Genomic DNA, 19,178 nt, shown 5'->3' on the forward strand with positions numbered 1-19,178 from the left:
GCCTACCTGGATAAACCAGGTTACTAACCCTAATTAGTAGTCTTAATTACATCTGCAGTCCTTTTGGCCATGTAAAGCAAGTGTGTGTGACACCAGAGTGTATAGGTGCTGGGGCACCATCAGTCATATTGACTATACTGTATAACAACAGAATTTTAAGTTTAATTAAGACTTTTTGTCTTGGTGTCATATAAAAGTATTTGATGGATTAAGTATCTTGATGAGATGCCATTATATATGTTATGGAAGAGTACACCCCTTTCCAAAAGACATAGGGTTTAAAATGACTAATTTATTATGCATTATTTTCAAGAAGGTATAAATTAATATAAACATCCACATAATCATTACTGATATTAGCAATACCATAAAAAGGTATGAAATTCAAAATGTATGACAGTTAAAAAGGCAATGTGATATACTATGTTCATTATAAATATTATAAATATGATTAAAGAACTTCATGTACTAGAACCTTAGATTTTTACTTGTTTCTTGGGCAGAATGTGCTTTTGATAATAATAATGGCTGCTATTTACTGAAAGCTTACTATATGAAAGGCATCAGACTAAGCATTTTACATGTCATTTCCTGTTTTCTCAACAATGCAACATTGTTATTCCTGTTGTATGGTGAGTAAACTGAGGCATAGAGAGGTAGGAGGAGGCCTGGGTGAATTGATTATACCTTGAATGTATAGGAGTTACTTAACAATTTGCCTCTCACCAGAGGAGGCTTGAATAGCTCAGTAGCCAAATGATACAATGAAAAGATGAGGGTTTTTGAATGCTGTATTTGAATGCTGATTTCAGCACTTACTAACTTGACAAATTCCTGAAACCCTTTGTGCCTTTAGTTCCTAATTTGTAAAGTGTGGCTGATAACAGACACCTTCTGGGGCTGTCACAAGATAACCTTTGTAAAGAACCTGGAATGTGATAAGCTCTAGATGAAAGTTCTCCAATACTTCCTTCCGGAGCAGCTAAAGTACATCTGGTTCTAAAGCACTTGAATAGCCCAGGAAGTCAGTTCTGGGCTCAAGGCAGGCTTTTCTTACATGATAAATATTTAACAGGACATGGGGACCCATTTAGGTGCTGGGATTTATTGGACTAAGGATAGATCCCTGTGGGTCCAAGACACATTTGAGTTCAGATGCATGGATAGCCCAATAGAGTGAGTTTAGGAGCCTGACCATATTGGACCTGGCCACAGAGATAACCTATAGTCACTGGATTTTGAGATTGTACAACCATCAGTTAAGAGGCATCAATTTAGCAGGGGACGTTCCTGGCATCCATTGGAGGAGCCACATGCCAGAATGTTCTAGTGGTTCTTGCATTAGTATGTATTTGCATACATTGTTTTTGATTGCTCTAATCAGACTTGAAATGAATCCAAGAGCTTTCTACAACTAATCGCACAGTGCCCAGTCCCTCCAGGCTCTGTCTGAAGGCTTAATTCAGCTACCTTATCTCTCTAGGTATGCGGAGACCAAAGCCAAGGGGCTGTTTTCCTGCGGGAATTTACACTGATTCGAAGAGAGAGCCTCCATGAAGATTTCCTGTCTGACCTCTTGAATGGTCACAAAACTGAAGACTCGGTACAGTGTCGCTTCTTCTACTTATTCACAGAAAACACTGAGGTTCCGTGGCTGATTCTGACTTGTGGTGGTGGTTTTTAGCAAATCTGAAGAGGTTTGGATGGTATTTTCTCGTGTCTGTGAGAGGAGGGGGAGGCAAAGTGATAGCACAGTGGACAGACTGTGTAGGGCAACTTTCTGGCTTTTCCTGGGTCTGGTGAGATTTAAACATTATACTCAAGCGTTAAAGTTTGTTTGGGGCTGCATGTGGAGGATTCACATTAAAATACTGATGTTTTGCCAGCGCGTCTGAACATAAAATGGTAATAATTTAAATGAGTAAAGCAAAAAGGAGATTTATAAGTAAAGTCCAGATTGTTTTACGGGTCAGTGGAAATTCTACTATCTTCCAATTCTGGCTTCTTTTTAGAAATTCTTACTTCAAAGTGATAGTGATACTTGTTTTATGAAAGTTTGTTTCTCTAGTGGTGGTTTTAGGGGAAAAAAGTCTAGAAAATGAGCTCTTAAATGAAAGCAATAGTATAGTTGACTGGAGATGTCAAGAGACAGCTTGCAAATCAAACTGTGGTTTGTAATTTGGACTTCTTCGTGAGAATTGGACAGATAACTTGTGAAAGTTCTAAATGTGGTTCTGTATAGTGATGACCTTGTGTTCCTAGAAGTATTCATATTGGAATTAGAGGATGCCGTGTATATAAGCCAGTGGGTTTCTTATCCAACATAAAAGGGTGGGATCGCAGAAAATAACGTCTTAGAATACCCTCAAAACAAACATACAAGTGACTTTATTTCTACCTTCTGTGCCCGACCTCCTGACTGCCCTCTGTCAAGAGCATATCTTTTGCATATTGTGTCACGTGCTGTGCTTCTCTTTCAGACACTGAGTAAATTGGTTCTCTTCACCACCATTCACAAGCCACTTCTTATTGTTTTTGTCATTTACATGTTTTTGGTGTGGGCATTCACATCTTTCTCAAAGCGTATGGCCGGGTATGAGCAGGAATGGCGGTGGAGGCGCCCAATGGTACTATAATACATTGTCATGTGGTTCATATATTGGGTTTTTCTTCTCAGTAAACCTGAATATGCAGAGCTTGCCTCTGCATATGTAATGTAAACATTTTCCTTGTTTGTTTACAGCTTTCTTTGTGATCTACTATGGACCTACACGTTGTCACTAAGTTTTAGTTTTCCTTCTTATGAACGTCTTGCAATTATATCTTAATTTTGTCCCATTTGCTGTTATGTGAAATCCAAAATATGTTAGCTCATATTGAGTTTGATTTATGCAAAGTCCTGGTAAGTGCTGCTGTGTAGGTACTACATGAAAACTTCATAAACAAGTCTAATTATTATATCATTTTTGCTGTAAAGGAAATTGAATAATATGAACTAATTATGGACATAATGGAATTGTCACAGTAGTTCTACTGAAACCAATTTTTGTCACTTGATAAGCATCAAAGGGTGTCATAAACATTATTGTTACTACCTAGTATTACATTGATTTCCATTAAAATGAAAACTCTACATGCTGTTGAATTTCCTCAAAGGTAATTTGTAATCACCTTTTAATAATTATAATTAGCTTACTCATAGTAATTGAGTGGGTAGAGGCATTTTACCTGTTTTATCTGAAAGAGGAATTACCTACCAACACGAGTAGTCACTCCACAAAGCTGGAGTTTTACAAGAAAAAGAGGGGAAACAAAGAAAACTTCAAAGCTTCTCAACTACCAGAAGCTACTTCAGTCTCCCAATAAGTGTGTGAAGTTCTAACAATTTCTGTGGAAGGCGTGTCTCCATAAGTGAGAGCTTCATTTGGCCCACAGATAGAAAACTTTGAAAGTGTAACTTTATTTCCTAAATCAACATTGGAAGATGAGTCGCCATAATCTCTGTTTGTCTAGGGGAAGAGTTCAGACATGAGTTGCTACTCGTATTAGTAACCAGAAAGGTGGAATTCCCTTTCGTGCCCCTTATTTATGAGTTTCTGTCTTATTGGGAGGAGGCTCTTCAGCAGAAGGAGAGAATCAACAAGAAATCTTCCTCGTATAGGTCACAAGAATCACTTGACAAAAGCAAGTGGTTGAGAGATGAAAAATAGTTGAGCAGCATACTCTGTTTGTACACACCTATCTGATTTTAAGTATGTCTTCCCTAGTATCCCAAACCTCCCCTACCAGATTAGCAGTTCTGCTCCTTGAAGACAGGATCTCTGTTGATTCTCAGGTCCCTAGGATTTAGCCCAGCACTTGCTTGTGATAAATGCTCATTTGTGTTGAGGGTTTAATCACAAATGAATAGAGAATAGTCATGGTGAGAAAACCCACCGTGCCTATCCTCTATTGCCTTGTTGTTAACATTTTATATTGAAAACACTGTGAGAATTCCATCACAGAAGATGCATGAAAAGGGCCTTATAAATGTGAACATCCTTCTAAATGCAAAGCGTTCTTGTTAAAATGGTATGAATGACTTCGGTTTTTAATGAGGTGATAAAAAAAATATTTGGGATTATCTGTCATGAGGTCTCTTCAAGCCAGTATATAGGTTTATCATAAGTAATGTAAATTCAGGGATGTTTGCCAACTGGAAATTGATAGTTGTGAAAGTAACAAATGTATCCGCAGCACACAGCATTTTGGACAGAAGTAGCATTAACTCTAGGAAACACTATGTCTCACTCCAGGTGAAAGTATTGCTATTCTCTTCTAAGGGCTTTAACTTTTCTTCTCTCACACCCTTTACTAAAAATTCTTCCAGAAAAAATTTATTTCAAAAATGTAAATAATTTTTGAAAACCAGAACAGCCTGCCTTATGTGTGGCACTCTTTCACCTAAAAACATAATTTATTTTGACCAAAATAAGTGGTCATTTTGACCTTTCAGTGACACTTTCTCAACCCCTTCTCAACGAGGGCCTATTGGAGTGAATTAACTTTTCATTGCATTAGAAAAACTTTCTAGCTAGCTTCCTCTTAGAGGGCTAATTTCATTCTCTGCACTTTGAGACGCTATTTACGTGAGCCTTTTTTCTAGAAGCCACAGCAGGCAGCTAAACTTCCAATCATTGCCTGAAATTCTGCATGTATATAATTTGCATTGTTTGCAGAGAAGAAATAAGATGTTTGTCAAAGGCTTTTATTCATTATTGAAATAGTCAAGAAACAGATCATGTTGATTTTGATTGTGAGCTGGCTACAAAAACAGGATGATAATTAACAAAATTCATTAAAGAATGAGGTTTCTTCTGTGTGTAATTAGTGCTCACTTCATTTGCCTTTAGCTTTGTGGTAAACACAGTGGTTATTGAAGCCATGATTGTACCTTGGTATAAAAGAGAAGTTACTTAAATATTTATGCCAGTTGAGGGGGTTGAGTGTTCCTTTGAATGACTGGTAAAATAGAGGTGTCTTTTGTGGAATGGAGGTGAGCTTTCACGAGGAGATCTTCAGAAATGCCTACCTTTAATCACAGTGTGTAAAGAGTTTGTTTTTTAGGGCAAGTCATTAATTTGCTGAAACTCAACTGAAATAAAAAATGCAATTGACTGAAAATGATTCTGCTTTAAAGTAAATTATATTTTCTCCATTGGTTGGCTGCAAGGCGGTTAACTGGTGTGGGGCAGTATTGTTTCTACGAACTGAAATATTCACTCAACCAATACATACTTACTCAAGTAAAATGGAATATAACTATTTCCATGTATTCTTGAGGGGCTCACCAACCTCCTCCCCACTCCTGTCAATGGAAATGAAATGTTAGAATAGAAGTGCTAGTACCTGAAGATAATTTAATTTGCTTAATTATATTTCTAAACTGGCTACTATTTTAGAATATTTAGTGGACATAAATACAAGGAAAGTAACAATGTGTCAGGAGCATTTGAATCACTGAAGAATGACTCACTCTTTCATTAGCATCTTCCCACCTGAATTCATTCAGCACATTCCTGACAGAATGTTTAGGAACAAATGTGATCTAATTGCTTCTTCCATAACTGTTTGTGGAATAAAGAGAAGAATGAACTAACATTTAATTGCAAATATACACATGCTCTAAATTGCCTATAACTTCGTAAAGCTTTATTGATTAGTGACCATTATATTTTTTCTTAACTAGTTTTATGCAAAGGAGAACAGTGCAGTGATTTTGGAGGGGTCAGATGTTTAAAAAAGGTAAGTCATTCCAACTTAATCTTTGTTTTCTGGGGATACTCACAACTATAACTTGAGTTGGCTACCAAAATTCTACCTTGGGCAAATGCATTGAGACAAGAAGCATAGATTTGGTTTATAGCACATTTGCTACTTTGAGTTATATGATATTACAAAGAAAAAATCAGAACATCCTACATAGTTTGTAAAATCTGTTACCCTGTGGGGTTTTTAAGTGTTATTATTTGCCTGTATTTTACAAGACTTACCTAATGTATTATGTCTTTACCAGTAATGAACTATATACATAAAAAACGCTTTAAGTTTCGCACATAAATATTTCATATAACTTCACGTTTTCTGATTTTACTTTGTATTCTAAACTAATACTCTAAATCATTTCTACATTTTTATGGAAAGGAAAAAGGAAGCTGGGGAAGGCCGGATATGCACCAGGCACTTTACTAAGGGGTGTATATGTATTTCTTAGAACAACCTGAGGTAGACAATAAATATCTCCATTTTGCAATATAGAGCTATTTAATGAAAAATGGAAAAAATATATTGGAGAAATATAATTTTAGAAAGATACCGCTTACAGTAGTAACAAAACTATGAAAACTGAAGTCTGAAAGAGGTACAAAATGGAGTATTAATGAATAACTCAAAGATATAAAGTTAATTAAGACCACATTATTTACTTGTGTACACATGAAGCCTATGGAACCAATAATTAATTTCATCTCAGAAAGGCAAAAGAGATTTAAATAAGAGAAAGAGAAAAGAGGAAGGAGAAAGAAAAAGCCTGGATTGTTTTAAATAGCAAACTGTTTCCATTTTTTATTGTTTGAAATGGTAAACTACTGGTTAGCAGGCAGCTCTCAGAAAGGCCAGCCCATGCTCTGTCCTGGAGAGACTGGATGGGTCACATAGAGATTTTCTAGGAGAGCTGGGCGTCTAACTGTGGTGGACACATGACAGGCTTTCTCTCTACTGTGATCATCAGGTTTCTCTGTTAGTGTCTCCATTTCATTATACCAGGAATACATCATCAACCTTATCAAAATTCCTCAGGATAGATGATAAATGTTTACTGAAGGATTATGGGATCTAATAAATGGAGAGATATAAAATGTTCATGAATGGGAAGTGTTAATGTCATGAGGATGCCAATTTCCCCACAAATTAGTCCACATATCTAGTATAACTAGAATGATTTTGAAGAAGAAAAAGATGAGTGTTGCTCTATTTGCTACAAAGCTATAAGAATTAAAAGTGTGGTATTAGAACATAGATAGACAAATAGAACAATATAGATAAGTAAATAACTTATAAATAGACACATGTAAAAAAGAACTTGGTATATCACAGATGTGCTGTTAGAAATAATTGCTAAAGGATGTAATAAATGGTTACACAAAAACAAATTTCAGACAGATTAAAAGTCTAAGTGTGAAAAGCATGACCTTAAAACTTAAAAACAAACTTGTATAAGAATTTACTTAACTAGGACATAAAAAGTGCAACCTGTAAAAGAAAATATTGATACTTTAAATTATATTAACATTTTAATGCCATAGAAATTTAATATGCCTAAAAATGTCATAAACAAGGTAAAAGGACAAGACACAAGCTGGAAGATATTCTTTGTAATGTACATAACTGGCAAAAAATTATGTAATATTTGAAGAACTTCTTGATTTTGGATATTAGCCCTCTGTCAGATGGATAGATTGCAAAAATGTTCTCCCATTCTGTAGGTTGCCTGTTCATTGTGATGATAGTTTATTTTGCTGTGCAGAAGCTCTTTAGTTTAATCGGATCCCATTTGTTTATTTTGGCTTTTGTTGCCATTGCTTTTGGTGTTTTAGTCATGAAGTCTTTGCCCATGCCTATGTCCTGAATGGTATTACCTAGGTGTTCTTCTAGGGTTTTTATGGTTTTAGGTCTTACATTTAAGTCTTTAATCCACCTTGAGTTAATTTTTGTATAAGGTGTAAGGAAGGGATCCAGTTTCAGCTTACTGCATATGGCTAGCCAATTTTCCTGACACCATTTATTAAATAGGGAATCCTTTCCCTATTGCTTGTTTTTGTCAGGTTTGCCAAAGATCAGATGGTTGTAGATGTGGAAAACATCATTCCCACCAAACTAACACAAGAACAGAAAACCAAAGACCACATGTTCTCACTAATAAGTGGGAGTTGAACAATGAGAACACATGGACACAGGGAGGGGAACATCACACACGGGGTCTTGTTGGGGGGTGTGGGGCTGGGGAGGGATAGCATTACGAGAAATACTTAATGTAGATTTCGGGTTGATGTGTGCAGCAAACAACCATGGCACGTGTATACCTATGTAACAAACCTGCACGTTCTGCACATGTACCCCAGAACTTAAAGTATATATATAAAAAAGAACTCCTAGAGATCATTCTTAAAAAGATGAACAGCCCAATAGAAAAAAATGAATCATTAGAAAGAGACATGGATGGCTAATACACATGGAAGAGGTGCTCAGCCTTACTCATCATAAGGGATTTATGAATTAAAATAACAGAAATAGCACTTCATACCCATCAGATGGGCAACAAATTGGAAGAAGCAACAAAGGCAATTGTCAGTGAGAAAGTAAGGTTATGAGAAGCACTCCTATACTGCTGGTGGGAGCATAAATTGGTATAACCACTTTAAAGAACAACTTGGCAATGTCTGTAAAGTTGAATATATTCATGTCCTAAATCCCAGCAATTTCACTTTAAAACCCACCTTAGAGAAGATCTTACACTTACATTCAATTAAATATTGAATGTTATAGCCTAAAAATAAAAGAAATCATGAATATCCATCAGAAGGTAAATGGGAGAATGACCTATGGCTTATTTATACAATAAACACTATATAAATAAATAATAGATCTACATGTATTAAAATAGATAGATTTCAAAAATAAAATATTCAGGGGAAGGGATACCATTTTATAATATGGTATCATTTGTTCTCATTTTAATGTTATATAAATCTTTATTAGATTTCATTTAGAGAAAATATGTGTAAAGACAGGTGCAAAAAATATGCTTCAACTTTGGGATGTTCGCTAACCTCTGTAGGCAGAGGAGGACAGATAATTGGTTGGGATGCTATGCATAGTATGCTTTAGCCCTATCTATAATATGTTACTGATTTTTCTAAATATAAAATGTTTCTATTTGTTTAAATGGCTAGTGGTTGCACACATATTTGCTTCATTATTTCAGTGTGCTTTAATGACTGAGATATTTTACAATGCATGTATAATAAAAACTTGGGATAATATCTGGCAAATAGCACAAAATAAATGGTAACTGTTTTTATTAGCAGTGGTTGAACTGGAAAATCACTGAAACAAAGTGACAAAGCTCGGTGCCCAAGATTTAATATATTTTTGCCTCATGATATAATTAAGCAATAGTCAAAAGTATGATAGCAGAACCCAACATCATGGGGCCTCCTATGAGTTCATGAACTGTACCTCTAGTAAATAATGTCAGGATGATGAATCTCAGTAATGAAGGAGAGGGACTATTTTTTTACACTTGACCTTTGGAATTAATGAAAACCATTATCCTTTAAGGGAAAAATAATTCTTTTTTCTTTATCAAGTTCTAATTTCCTTACAGCTTACACAGCCCCTATCTTTTATTTATGAGCTGTCCACCATTTGCTAGGATTCTGCCATTTATTCCAAACAACAAATAGATACCAAGATTAATTATCTAAAAGACACTGGAAGTAATAAAATGTGAAGCATTAAAAGCCCCAACACTAATGCAGACAGATTTTTAGGATCAAACAACCTCTCAAATTTAGAGTAAAATTTGGTTTAAAAAATGTTAACATTAGTTGGAAATACATAAATAACATGTGTGAATTTTATGACTCTTTGGGGGGCATTTTCATGTTTCGTATTGTGAGGCCTGCCCTTCCCAAAGAGAACTTTGTCAATAATGGTGAAATTTCATATTACAGAAATTCTTGCTAGGCATGAGCTCCAACTTTTTTTCTTTAGGTTAGTATTCAAATTCCTGAGATGGTCACCACTTAGAGTTAATATTAAGCAAACCAGAACACTCTGAAATGAATGATGAATATCACATATCTTTAGTATAGTTATCAATGTAAGGAGATGAATATTCGCTGCTTAACTTCAGAACTGTCTTAATAAGCAAAATAAGACTTAAATTATACCTCAGAAAACCACTTGAGGCACCAAAGAAAAATTTGTTGCTTCCCTGTACTAAATGTCCTTAATATAAAGGGCAAGTTCACCTTACGGAAGGACAACTGTCTTTCCAAGGAGTCCCTTAGTTGTTTGTAAGGTAATGCTGAAGCTATCAACCTGTGCATTGAGTTTAAATGCCTATCCTACCTGGACCGTTTATGACTTAGTCATGTGCGGAGGCACCATCCATCAGTAGTGGAAGGCAGCTGAAGAGGCGCGGTTGGGGATTCTTCTAGTGGTTGAACAAGGTCATTTGGCATCAGAGGTCTGCACAGAGGGGTGCTGAGTAGAACTGGAGTGGTCAGACAGCTTTCTGGAATCACATGAGCAAAAGTCAGATATCTGATACCTAAATTTAAGAAAATATGAGAGGATATTTTGGGCCGTGAGCAGTGACAAAATGTCCTTTTGATGCAGCACACCTTCTCCTGGAATTTTAAAATTTTCTAATATGGATAGACATGTTTTTTTTTTTTTTTTTAGTTTTTAGAGTTAGTGCTATTTCAGAGTAGGTAGAAATTTGCATCTTTAAACTAAAATTGTAATCAGGCTGACCAACTGAAGTAAAACACTAACAAGACACTATTTAAATAATAATATTATTGAATTGTTGCAATTTCTAAATACTCATTTTAAAATTTATATCCTGTTTTCCCTGGTTGTTGATGGTAATTTTTAAGTAAGAGAACATTGTAATAATTTTGTTAAATTTAAAAAATGGTAGCCTTATTACCCAATGGAAAGTTTCCAAAAGGAGAACAATTTAGTTTTGTGTGTGTGTTATTAAGTTCAGTTTCAACTTGAGGTTGACAAGGAAGAAAATGAATACTAAAAAAAGAATTAAAGATCTATATTATTTAAACATATAGATGTGACTTTTGCTAGGAGAAAATGTCTGTGTCTGTAATTAAATTGCAACACCAACATTGAAAATATGGGATTTGGTATCAAGGTGTCATTTATAGAGCTTAAAACTTGAGCAGGGTTTGTGTTGTTGGGTTGAAGCTTCATTTCCAACTGGCTGTGAGACTTTAGGCAAGTCATAGAACTCTCTAAACCTTGTCTTCTTGACCTTTAAAATAAACGTGTTCTGGATGATCTTGAACCCTAAGATACTGTGTTTCAAATTTGATATTTAATGGAAACTTTAAATTCTTAGAGTTCTTCCTAGTAGACTCAACTTCCTTCCCAGTTCTCCACAAACATCAACTGGCTGCCCATCCATTCTACATACACTGTGCACTTATCTACTTAATATTGGTAACAAATAAAATGCACTTTGCTCTTGACACAGTGGGTACTTGTACGCCAAAGCCCATTATGTGTTTTTGGAATGTCATATTCCTGAAACACAATTTAACATCAAAACACCTTAGTCTGATTCCTGCTTAACTCTAACCTTGCTTCTGACAATATCTATTTAGAACTTCTTAGCTCCAACTTGCTGAGACCACATTTTGTTTCATATCATATTATCAGTTCAGTGCTTTGCTCGCAGGACCTCTTCTGCCTGGTATGTCTTCCTTCCCTCCTCTCTAGACTTTCCTTTCTTAACTCAATACAAGTCCTACCTGCTCCAGGAAGCCAGCTCTCATTCTGGTCCTCAGGTTGGGCTTCTCTCTCCAAGCTCCTATGGGTCTCACTATCTTTGCTCATGGAACCAGCTCGTGGCATGCCTACTCAGGCTGCCTGAAAGACCCTACACAGATACAGAGAATCCTTGACTCAGACTGAGGGGCAGTCTAGTACCAGGCTCTTACTCTTCAGAAATCATCTTCCAAGAAGGGAATTTTAGTCCAAGTCTGGGAAAAAGAAGCAGGCATATTGAGATTTCAGAGGGCAGGATTTAGGGAAGGGGCTAAGAAGAGAGAATGCAAGAAAAGGCAAACAAAGGTTTGGCTAGAGGTGCAGTTGGACACAAGGCAATTAAAAAAATTCATACTAGGAAGTAAGTCTGTGGTCTTGTTTCAAGAATGTTGTCAATTTGTTGTAGCATGCTGCTGGGGACTGAAACCCTCCTACCTTGCAACTTTACTTATCTTTTTATACATGTAGATCATTTTGCCCTAGCATATTTTTAAGCAAGGAATATGTTTGACAATACTTTGTTTTTCCAGCACATGGAACAGAATCTTAAGCAGAGTAAAAATAATAACATAATAACAACAAGAGTAATAATAACAATTAAAATGTTAACAATAGTAATGAGAGTACATATCATTTATTGATGCCATAGTGATAATAACTATATTAATAACAATATTGGTAACAATAACAATAATTATAGTTATTGACTATCATGATAGTAACTATCATTTATTACCCCCTTCTGTATCAGGTGCTGCCTTAAGCACTTTGCATACATGTCTTCATTAATCTTAGAGACAGGGTAACATTTTCCTCTTGTAATGGAAGAAGAAATGAAAAGCAGTTTTTCCGGGGTCACAAAGATCTGTTACTTACATTGTTAAAATGATGCAGTTTAAAGAATACAGGAATTCAACTTAACAACCATTTACTGAGCATCAACTGTATTCAACACAGTAATATAGGTACTAACGGGATACAAAAATGAGTTAAATAATTTATACTCTCTAGGAGTTCTGAATGTTAACATTTTAATTCTGACTGTTGGGATATTTTTGTTTTTAGGTCAGTTCACTGGGATAATGGCAAAGTACTTACATTGCAAGTATCATTCATTCAGGATATCTCATCCTCTTAATAAGAAAATCTTCAGAAACAGAGCTTGATTTTTTTAAAGAAGTCTTAAACTCAGTTACATATGAAGCAGGTTCGGAGGAGCTGATGAGCACAGAAAATTTCAGATAGACATCATTATAGTTTGCAGTTATATTCCCACATAGGGCTATTGCTTTGCACACTCGATTGCCTTTTGATGGATTTGAGCATTGACATATGTATGTTTAGATGGTTTCCTGACTCCAGTTAGAAAGTACAATTTAGTAAATTGGTTTGAATGTAGGACCAGTTACCAGTGCTGGCCAAGTTTCTATAGGGACTGTTCACCTTTATGTATTACATATGCCCCAAAGAATGAATGAATGTGTGTGTGGAGAATGTGTATAGGGAGCTAAGTAAGTTGTTGAAAACTATGGTATTCTGTGCTGGGCACCAATCTGGTATAATTCTTATTAATAGCAGAAGAAATTGGCCTCAGTTTTTTATGTACCCTAACTTCCTGGCAATTAATAATGCACGACACTGATGGGAATATGGCTAAAACATTGTGTCATTTAATATTAAGTCCATTGTGTGTGCCTGAAACTTCCCGTGACAGTGGCATAAAAATAGACATTTGTTTTTCTTATGTAAAAGAAACTTTCCAGAGATAGAAATGTCAGGTCCAATATGATCAAAGGTGCTAGAGATGCAGCTTATTCTACTTTCCTTCTAAATCATCCAAGCCTCCTATTTGCAAGGATACTTGGTGATCCAAAATGGCACCAGAACTCCAGTCATTACACCTATATTCCAGCCAGTGAGAAAGAGGAAAGGACAAATGGAGAAAAGGTGCATATTAGGTGGCTCGTAAGAGATTTTCCAGTTGCTACCCCTCACTTTCTTTTTACATCTCATTGGCAAGAATTTGGTTACATACCCATGCCTAGGTGCAGGGAAATCTGGGCAGCCATACAGCTAGCTTAAGGAAGAAGGGACAATGGGTACTGGAGTGAGCAGCTAACAGTCTCTGCCACAGTGATATAGTAGGTGAAACAATAATTGAATCAAATCCCCCAAGTTTGCATGCTGAATACAAAATTCACTTGCCAGTGACTTTAAGATTTTTGGTAGGTGATGAAAATGTTTTAGAATTAGATAGTGGTCATGGTTACACAATATACTAAAAACTGCTTAATTGTATACACTTTGAAGGATGACTTCTATGAATTACATACTGGTTTTCAAAAAGAATCCTGTGGTCTATACAGTTTAAGAAGGGAAAACAAAGACTCAAAAATGTTATTCTCCAGAATATAAAGACAATAGCTTAAAAAAGAGTGGAGGCTCTCCCAACATGTCTTATGGCTCTGTTTATATAAGGAGAAATGCTCCCACACTAATACTGCATGCCTGATGCTGGCGTGTAAGGCAAAGTGAAAGAGAAATGGTTCAACTGCAGAGTGGCAGGTGGTGATAATAATAGTGATGAACACAGCAGCAGCACATATTTATTATTTATCGGACACTAACAAGTTATGAATGTGACAGTTATAATGGCAGACATTTCAGATCATATCAGAAATAATCTTATGAGAAAACTGAAGCACTGACTGATTCACCACCTTGTCAAGGTTACATGCTTTGTAAGTAGTAGAATGTGGGTTCCAATTCGGGCAGCCTGATTCCACAGTCCATACTCCTGATTGCTATACTGTGCTATATGTTGCCTCTAAACACTGAAGCAGGAGCCATGGACTCTCATTTACAAGTAAGGAAACTGAAGCTGAACAAGCTTAAATATCTGGCTCTAATGATCATACAGCTAGTAAGAAGGTGTTGCTGGGTTCAAAACTAGACCTAGATGATTCTAAAACCATTGATTCTTATATGTTACTGCCTGCCAGGTAATCAGACTTTCTCTTACTGCCAAAAGTGTCCTCCCCAACTGATCTTTGATAAAGGAGCAAAGGCAACACAATGAAGCAAAGACAGTCTTTCAACAGATGGTGCTGGAACAACTGGATGTCCATATGCAAAAAATTAAATCTGGGCACAGACCTTACAACCTTCACAAAAATTAACACAGAATGGATTATGGACCTAAACAGAAACACGAAACTAAAAAACTCTTAGAAGATAACATGGGAGAAAACCTAGATGACATTGGGTATGGCGATGATGTTTTATATAGGACACCAAAGGCATGATTCATGAAATAATTAATTAATAATGAAGACTTCACTATAACTAAAAACTTCTGCTTTGTAAAAGATAATGTCAAGATAACGAAAAGGCAAACCACAGACTGGGAGAAAATATTTGCAGAAGACATTTGAAAAAGGATTATTATCTAAAATATACAGAACTTAAAAACTCAACAATAAACACACAATCCAGTTCAAACATGGGCCAAAGACCTTAACAGATACCTTACCAAAGAAAATATACAGTTGGCAAATAAGCATATGAAAACATGCTACACATCATATGTCACCAGTGGGGGATGCAAATTAAAACAACAATGAGATACCACTATACATCTATTAGAATGGTCAAAATCCAAACACTGACATCACAAAATGCTGGTGAGGATGTGGAAGAACAGGAACTCTCATCCATTGCTGGGAATGTGAAATGGTACAGCCAGAGCCACTTTGGAAGACAGTTTGGCAGTTTCTTACAAAAGTAAACATACTCTTACCATACTTCCCAGTAATCACGTTCCTTGGTATTTATCCAAAGGAGTTAAAAACGTATGCCTCCACAAAAACCTACATACAGATGTTTATAGTAGCTTTATTCATAATTGCCAAAACTTGGAAGCAACCAAGATGTCTTTCAGGGGGTGAATGGATAAATAAATGAATATATCCAATGAAATAGTATTTTGCACTGAAAAGGAATGGAAGAAACTTAACTGTGTATTACTAAGTGAAATAAACAAATTTGAAAAGGCTACATACTGTATGATTCCAACTGTATAAGGTTGTCAAAGGGCAAACCAATGGAGACAGTAAAAAGATCAGAGGTTGTTAGGGGTTAGCAGAAAGGGAGGCATGAATTGGTAGAGCATAGATTTTTAGGGCAGTGAAAATACTCTAAATTATACCATAATGGTGGATTCATTATGTTTGTACAAACCCATAGAATGCACACAGCAAGAGTCAACACTAGTGTAAACTGTGGACTTTGGGTAATTATGATGTGTCAATGTAGGTTAATCAGTCTAACAGATGTACCATTCTGGTGGGGGTGATATGGGGAAGGCTATGCATGTGTTGTGTTAGAAGGTGTATGGGAAATCTCTGTATGTTTCTCTTAATTTTGCTGTGAAACTGAAACTACTTTTAAAAAATAGGCTTTAATTTTTTGACATTGAAAAGGTTTGCCATGTGGTGCTAATCTGTTAGTAGACACATTTGTCTCACAGATTTGTTTTTATTTTTAATAGCAAAAATAAAGTGTCAAAACCACCACTGACAACAGTGTCCTCTGATTTGGAGGAAAAAATAATCTTTTAAGGATTTGGGGATTTTTATAATATATACTTAAAATTAGGCCTGGTGCAGAGGCTCACATCTGTAATCCCAGTACTTTGGGATTAGGGACTTTGGGATTAGTACTTTGGGATTAGGAATAGTACTTTGGGACTAGGAGTTTGAGACCAGCCTGGGCAATATATAGTGAGACCTAGTCTCAAAAAAAGAAAAAAGAGAAAGAAAGAAGATTAAAATAAAAAAGATAAATTTGGTTATAATTATTAAAGGGCTTCTGTAAAGTAAGACTGAACATATTTCATTTTAGGAGTTCCTTGTTCATTTTTACACTAAAAGGCTCTCCTGGGCTAATTGACATGATATTAATTTAAAAGCCACACACACAGACACACAAACACATGTAGGCGTGGTGAGGAAGATGACCTGCCACACAAGACTTGCTTTTAATTAGATATTCAAAGCACATCTTTCCTTTGACAAACCTAATGTGATGCAGTAAGACAAATTTCTTTTATTTTATTTTTTCCTCCAGATGATCCCATGTGGTCCTGCTAAGTATATAGCTTACTTTTGACAGGCATAGCATCTTTTTAAAAAACTGGATTGAAGTTGTTTGCAATTTTCTGACCACTTGGGGTATAGATGTTTATTGCACTCTCGTTGCTATGATTGAACAAAACACAGGAATCTGAACAGTTCATTCTTCAAGGCAGTTTAAAGCTCAGGCAATCCTATCTCAGAGCGGGAGAAATACTCCCTTTCAAATTGTGTGTACATGGAGTTATTCTGCACATAAGTGGTGTATGTGATAGATGCAACACACACTAAAACTTGAAGGAGTAGGATGTTGGAGGTGCGTGTGACATATCTGATTCTGTACTAGTACTTATTCTGTGAATATGTTAGAACAAACAGGGCAAAAATTGTTCAAATATAGCAATTATAAAACCAAAAATACACACAGGGATACATGAGCTCAACAAAAATATAATAGAAGGATGGTTTTAATGGGAAGACATTAAGACTTTTTACCTGGCTTGTTAAATTTCATCATCCCTGAAGAAACACAATTTTGTTGAATACTTTAAAGAGTGTGTTAAAAATTTATATTTTAGAATTTAGAATTTTATCTAAATACTGATGTGGTGAGTGCAAATATCACAATCACACTCTCAGGTGTGCAAAAGGCTGACTTTGTTTCCTTTTGGTGTTCAAGTTATTTTCTGTTTTACCCCATTCCTCACTTATTGCAGGAAGTTACTTTAGTTCATTCCAGGCGAATTGAATCTAAATTAATGACTTGGATCCAGGATCGTGTCTTTGTTGTTTATGTACCCTCATTCTCTGGGGAGCTTGTGTAAATGCCCCTGCAGAGAACAAGGAAAAGGTGCTTGGATCTAACCTGGCCTCACACTCAAGGTGTTAACTCATCCCAGTTGTCTTCAGCACTTGCATGGCAACTTGGGGTAGAGAGAGAAGCAGCATCTTGGACCTGCTGCCAGGCCACTAGACTTGCTACTACCTGCCTGCTGAAGCAGGGTATTTCCCTGACCCCTTTCCAGGACGTACAACAAGGGTGCCTGTTTACTTAGCCTGCCACTCTCAACTCCTTGTGAGAGGGCACACACAAGTCAACGAGGTGGGAACTGGAGTACACAAGCACTGGAACCACTTGGCCGCTTCAGTGCCAGCAGGAGTGAACTCTGTGTGGGCCCTGCAGCAGCATTCAGATTGGCGTGTCTGCAACCCACAAAATATCAGAAGGTGTGTACAGTGCTTTTAGCACTGCTGTCTGTGAATGGCTTAAGTGTTAACAGCTCAGTGGGCTGTTTGCCTTGTTGCGTGGGGTGGCTGCCCTCCACCAGCGAGGGCAGAGGGCCAGTGTGGCAGCCTTTTGTATTTGTCCTCCTGGCTCCTGAGCTCTTGTCCAGCATCCGGGAAAAACGAGGTCTCATGAATGAATTGGAGGATGGTAAATGCAGGGGATTTTATGGTTGATGAAAGTGGCTCTCAGCAGGGAGGGGAGCTGAAAAGGGGATGGAGGGCAGAAAATCTTCCCCTGAAGTCTAGCCGTCTCCAGCCAGATTGTTCTCCAAAGTTGTGCCATCAAGTTGTCCCTCTGAAGTCAATCCGCTTCTCTACAACATCCAGCCATAGTCCAGATGTCCAGCTGCTTCTCTCCACCAGCTGAGTCTGGGGTCTTTATAGGCACAGCATGTGGGGTGGGGCAGGACCATCAGTGGTTTAGGAAAAGGTGACATTCAAGCAGGAAAACAGGGATAGAAGTTCTCACTTTGGGCTGTGGCCTCAGGCTTCTTGGCTTGAAGGTGGGTCTTCACCAGGGACCTGCCCCTGTCTACCTAGAATTTCTCTGCCTCTTGTTGCTATCGTTGCCAAGGAGCAGCCATATCCAGCAGGTTCCTGGTGGGAACTATACAGGCTTTATCAGTGTGAGCAAAGAGTCTTCTGGTAGACAGGCCATCATTTTCTCTTTCTCTGATCATCTGAGTGTATCTATAGCCCATAGGATACTTTAGATGCTTCTCTCCAGCCATAGGAGACCAGAGTTGAGGGTGTGGATGTGTGTTTGAAGTCTCTTGCTCTTTTATGCCTAGTACTTATGTAATGCCACCATTTTCACAGTTCCACTGCGTGGCTTGGAGGACTTTTCTGTGAAGCCTGATGTCCACTTCCTCTAAGACAAAGTAGATAATGTATTTTCTTTTCTGAGATTCCCAAACATAAAACTTAAAGTAAGGGTACATGCTGCCCATTTCCCCTATGTAAGACTTTCTGGTGGATGGGAAGGGCATATAGTTTCCAGACATGTGTATTTATCTTGAATTTTCTCTGCATTCTACCTACCTAGCTTCTATAGAAGATTCTCATCATGTGGAAGTAGTCGGGAGAAGGGTACATGTGGGGAAAAAATTGTATGCTAGATTTCATCTACTGTTAAATGTTTTATCT

The 19,178-nt window shown here is 36.9% G+C and overlaps 1 protein-coding gene across 3 annotated transcripts in view; it reads left to right on the forward strand.

Annotated features, from left to right (window-relative positions):
* Nucleotides 1–19,178, forward strand: part of LOC105489066 (ADAMTS like 1) — a 950,014-nt gene that overhangs the window by 242,661 nt on the left and 688,175 nt on the right. For all 3 annotated transcript variants that reach the window (XM_011753701.3, XM_011753699.3, XM_011753700.3), the window contains exon 2: nucleotides 1,484–1,603. In XM_011753701.3, the coding sequence (XP_011752003.2) occupies nucleotides 1,484–1,603 (120 nt within the window). The remainder of the gene's footprint in view (nucleotides 1–1,483; nucleotides 1,604–19,178) is intronic.

This window comes from Macaca nemestrina, chromosome 14, assembly GCF_043159975.1.
Source record: "Macaca nemestrina isolate mMacNem1 chromosome 14, mMacNem.hap1, whole genome shotgun sequence".
Lineage (NCBI taxonomy): Eukaryota > Metazoa > Chordata > Mammalia > Primates > Cercopithecidae > Macaca > Macaca nemestrina.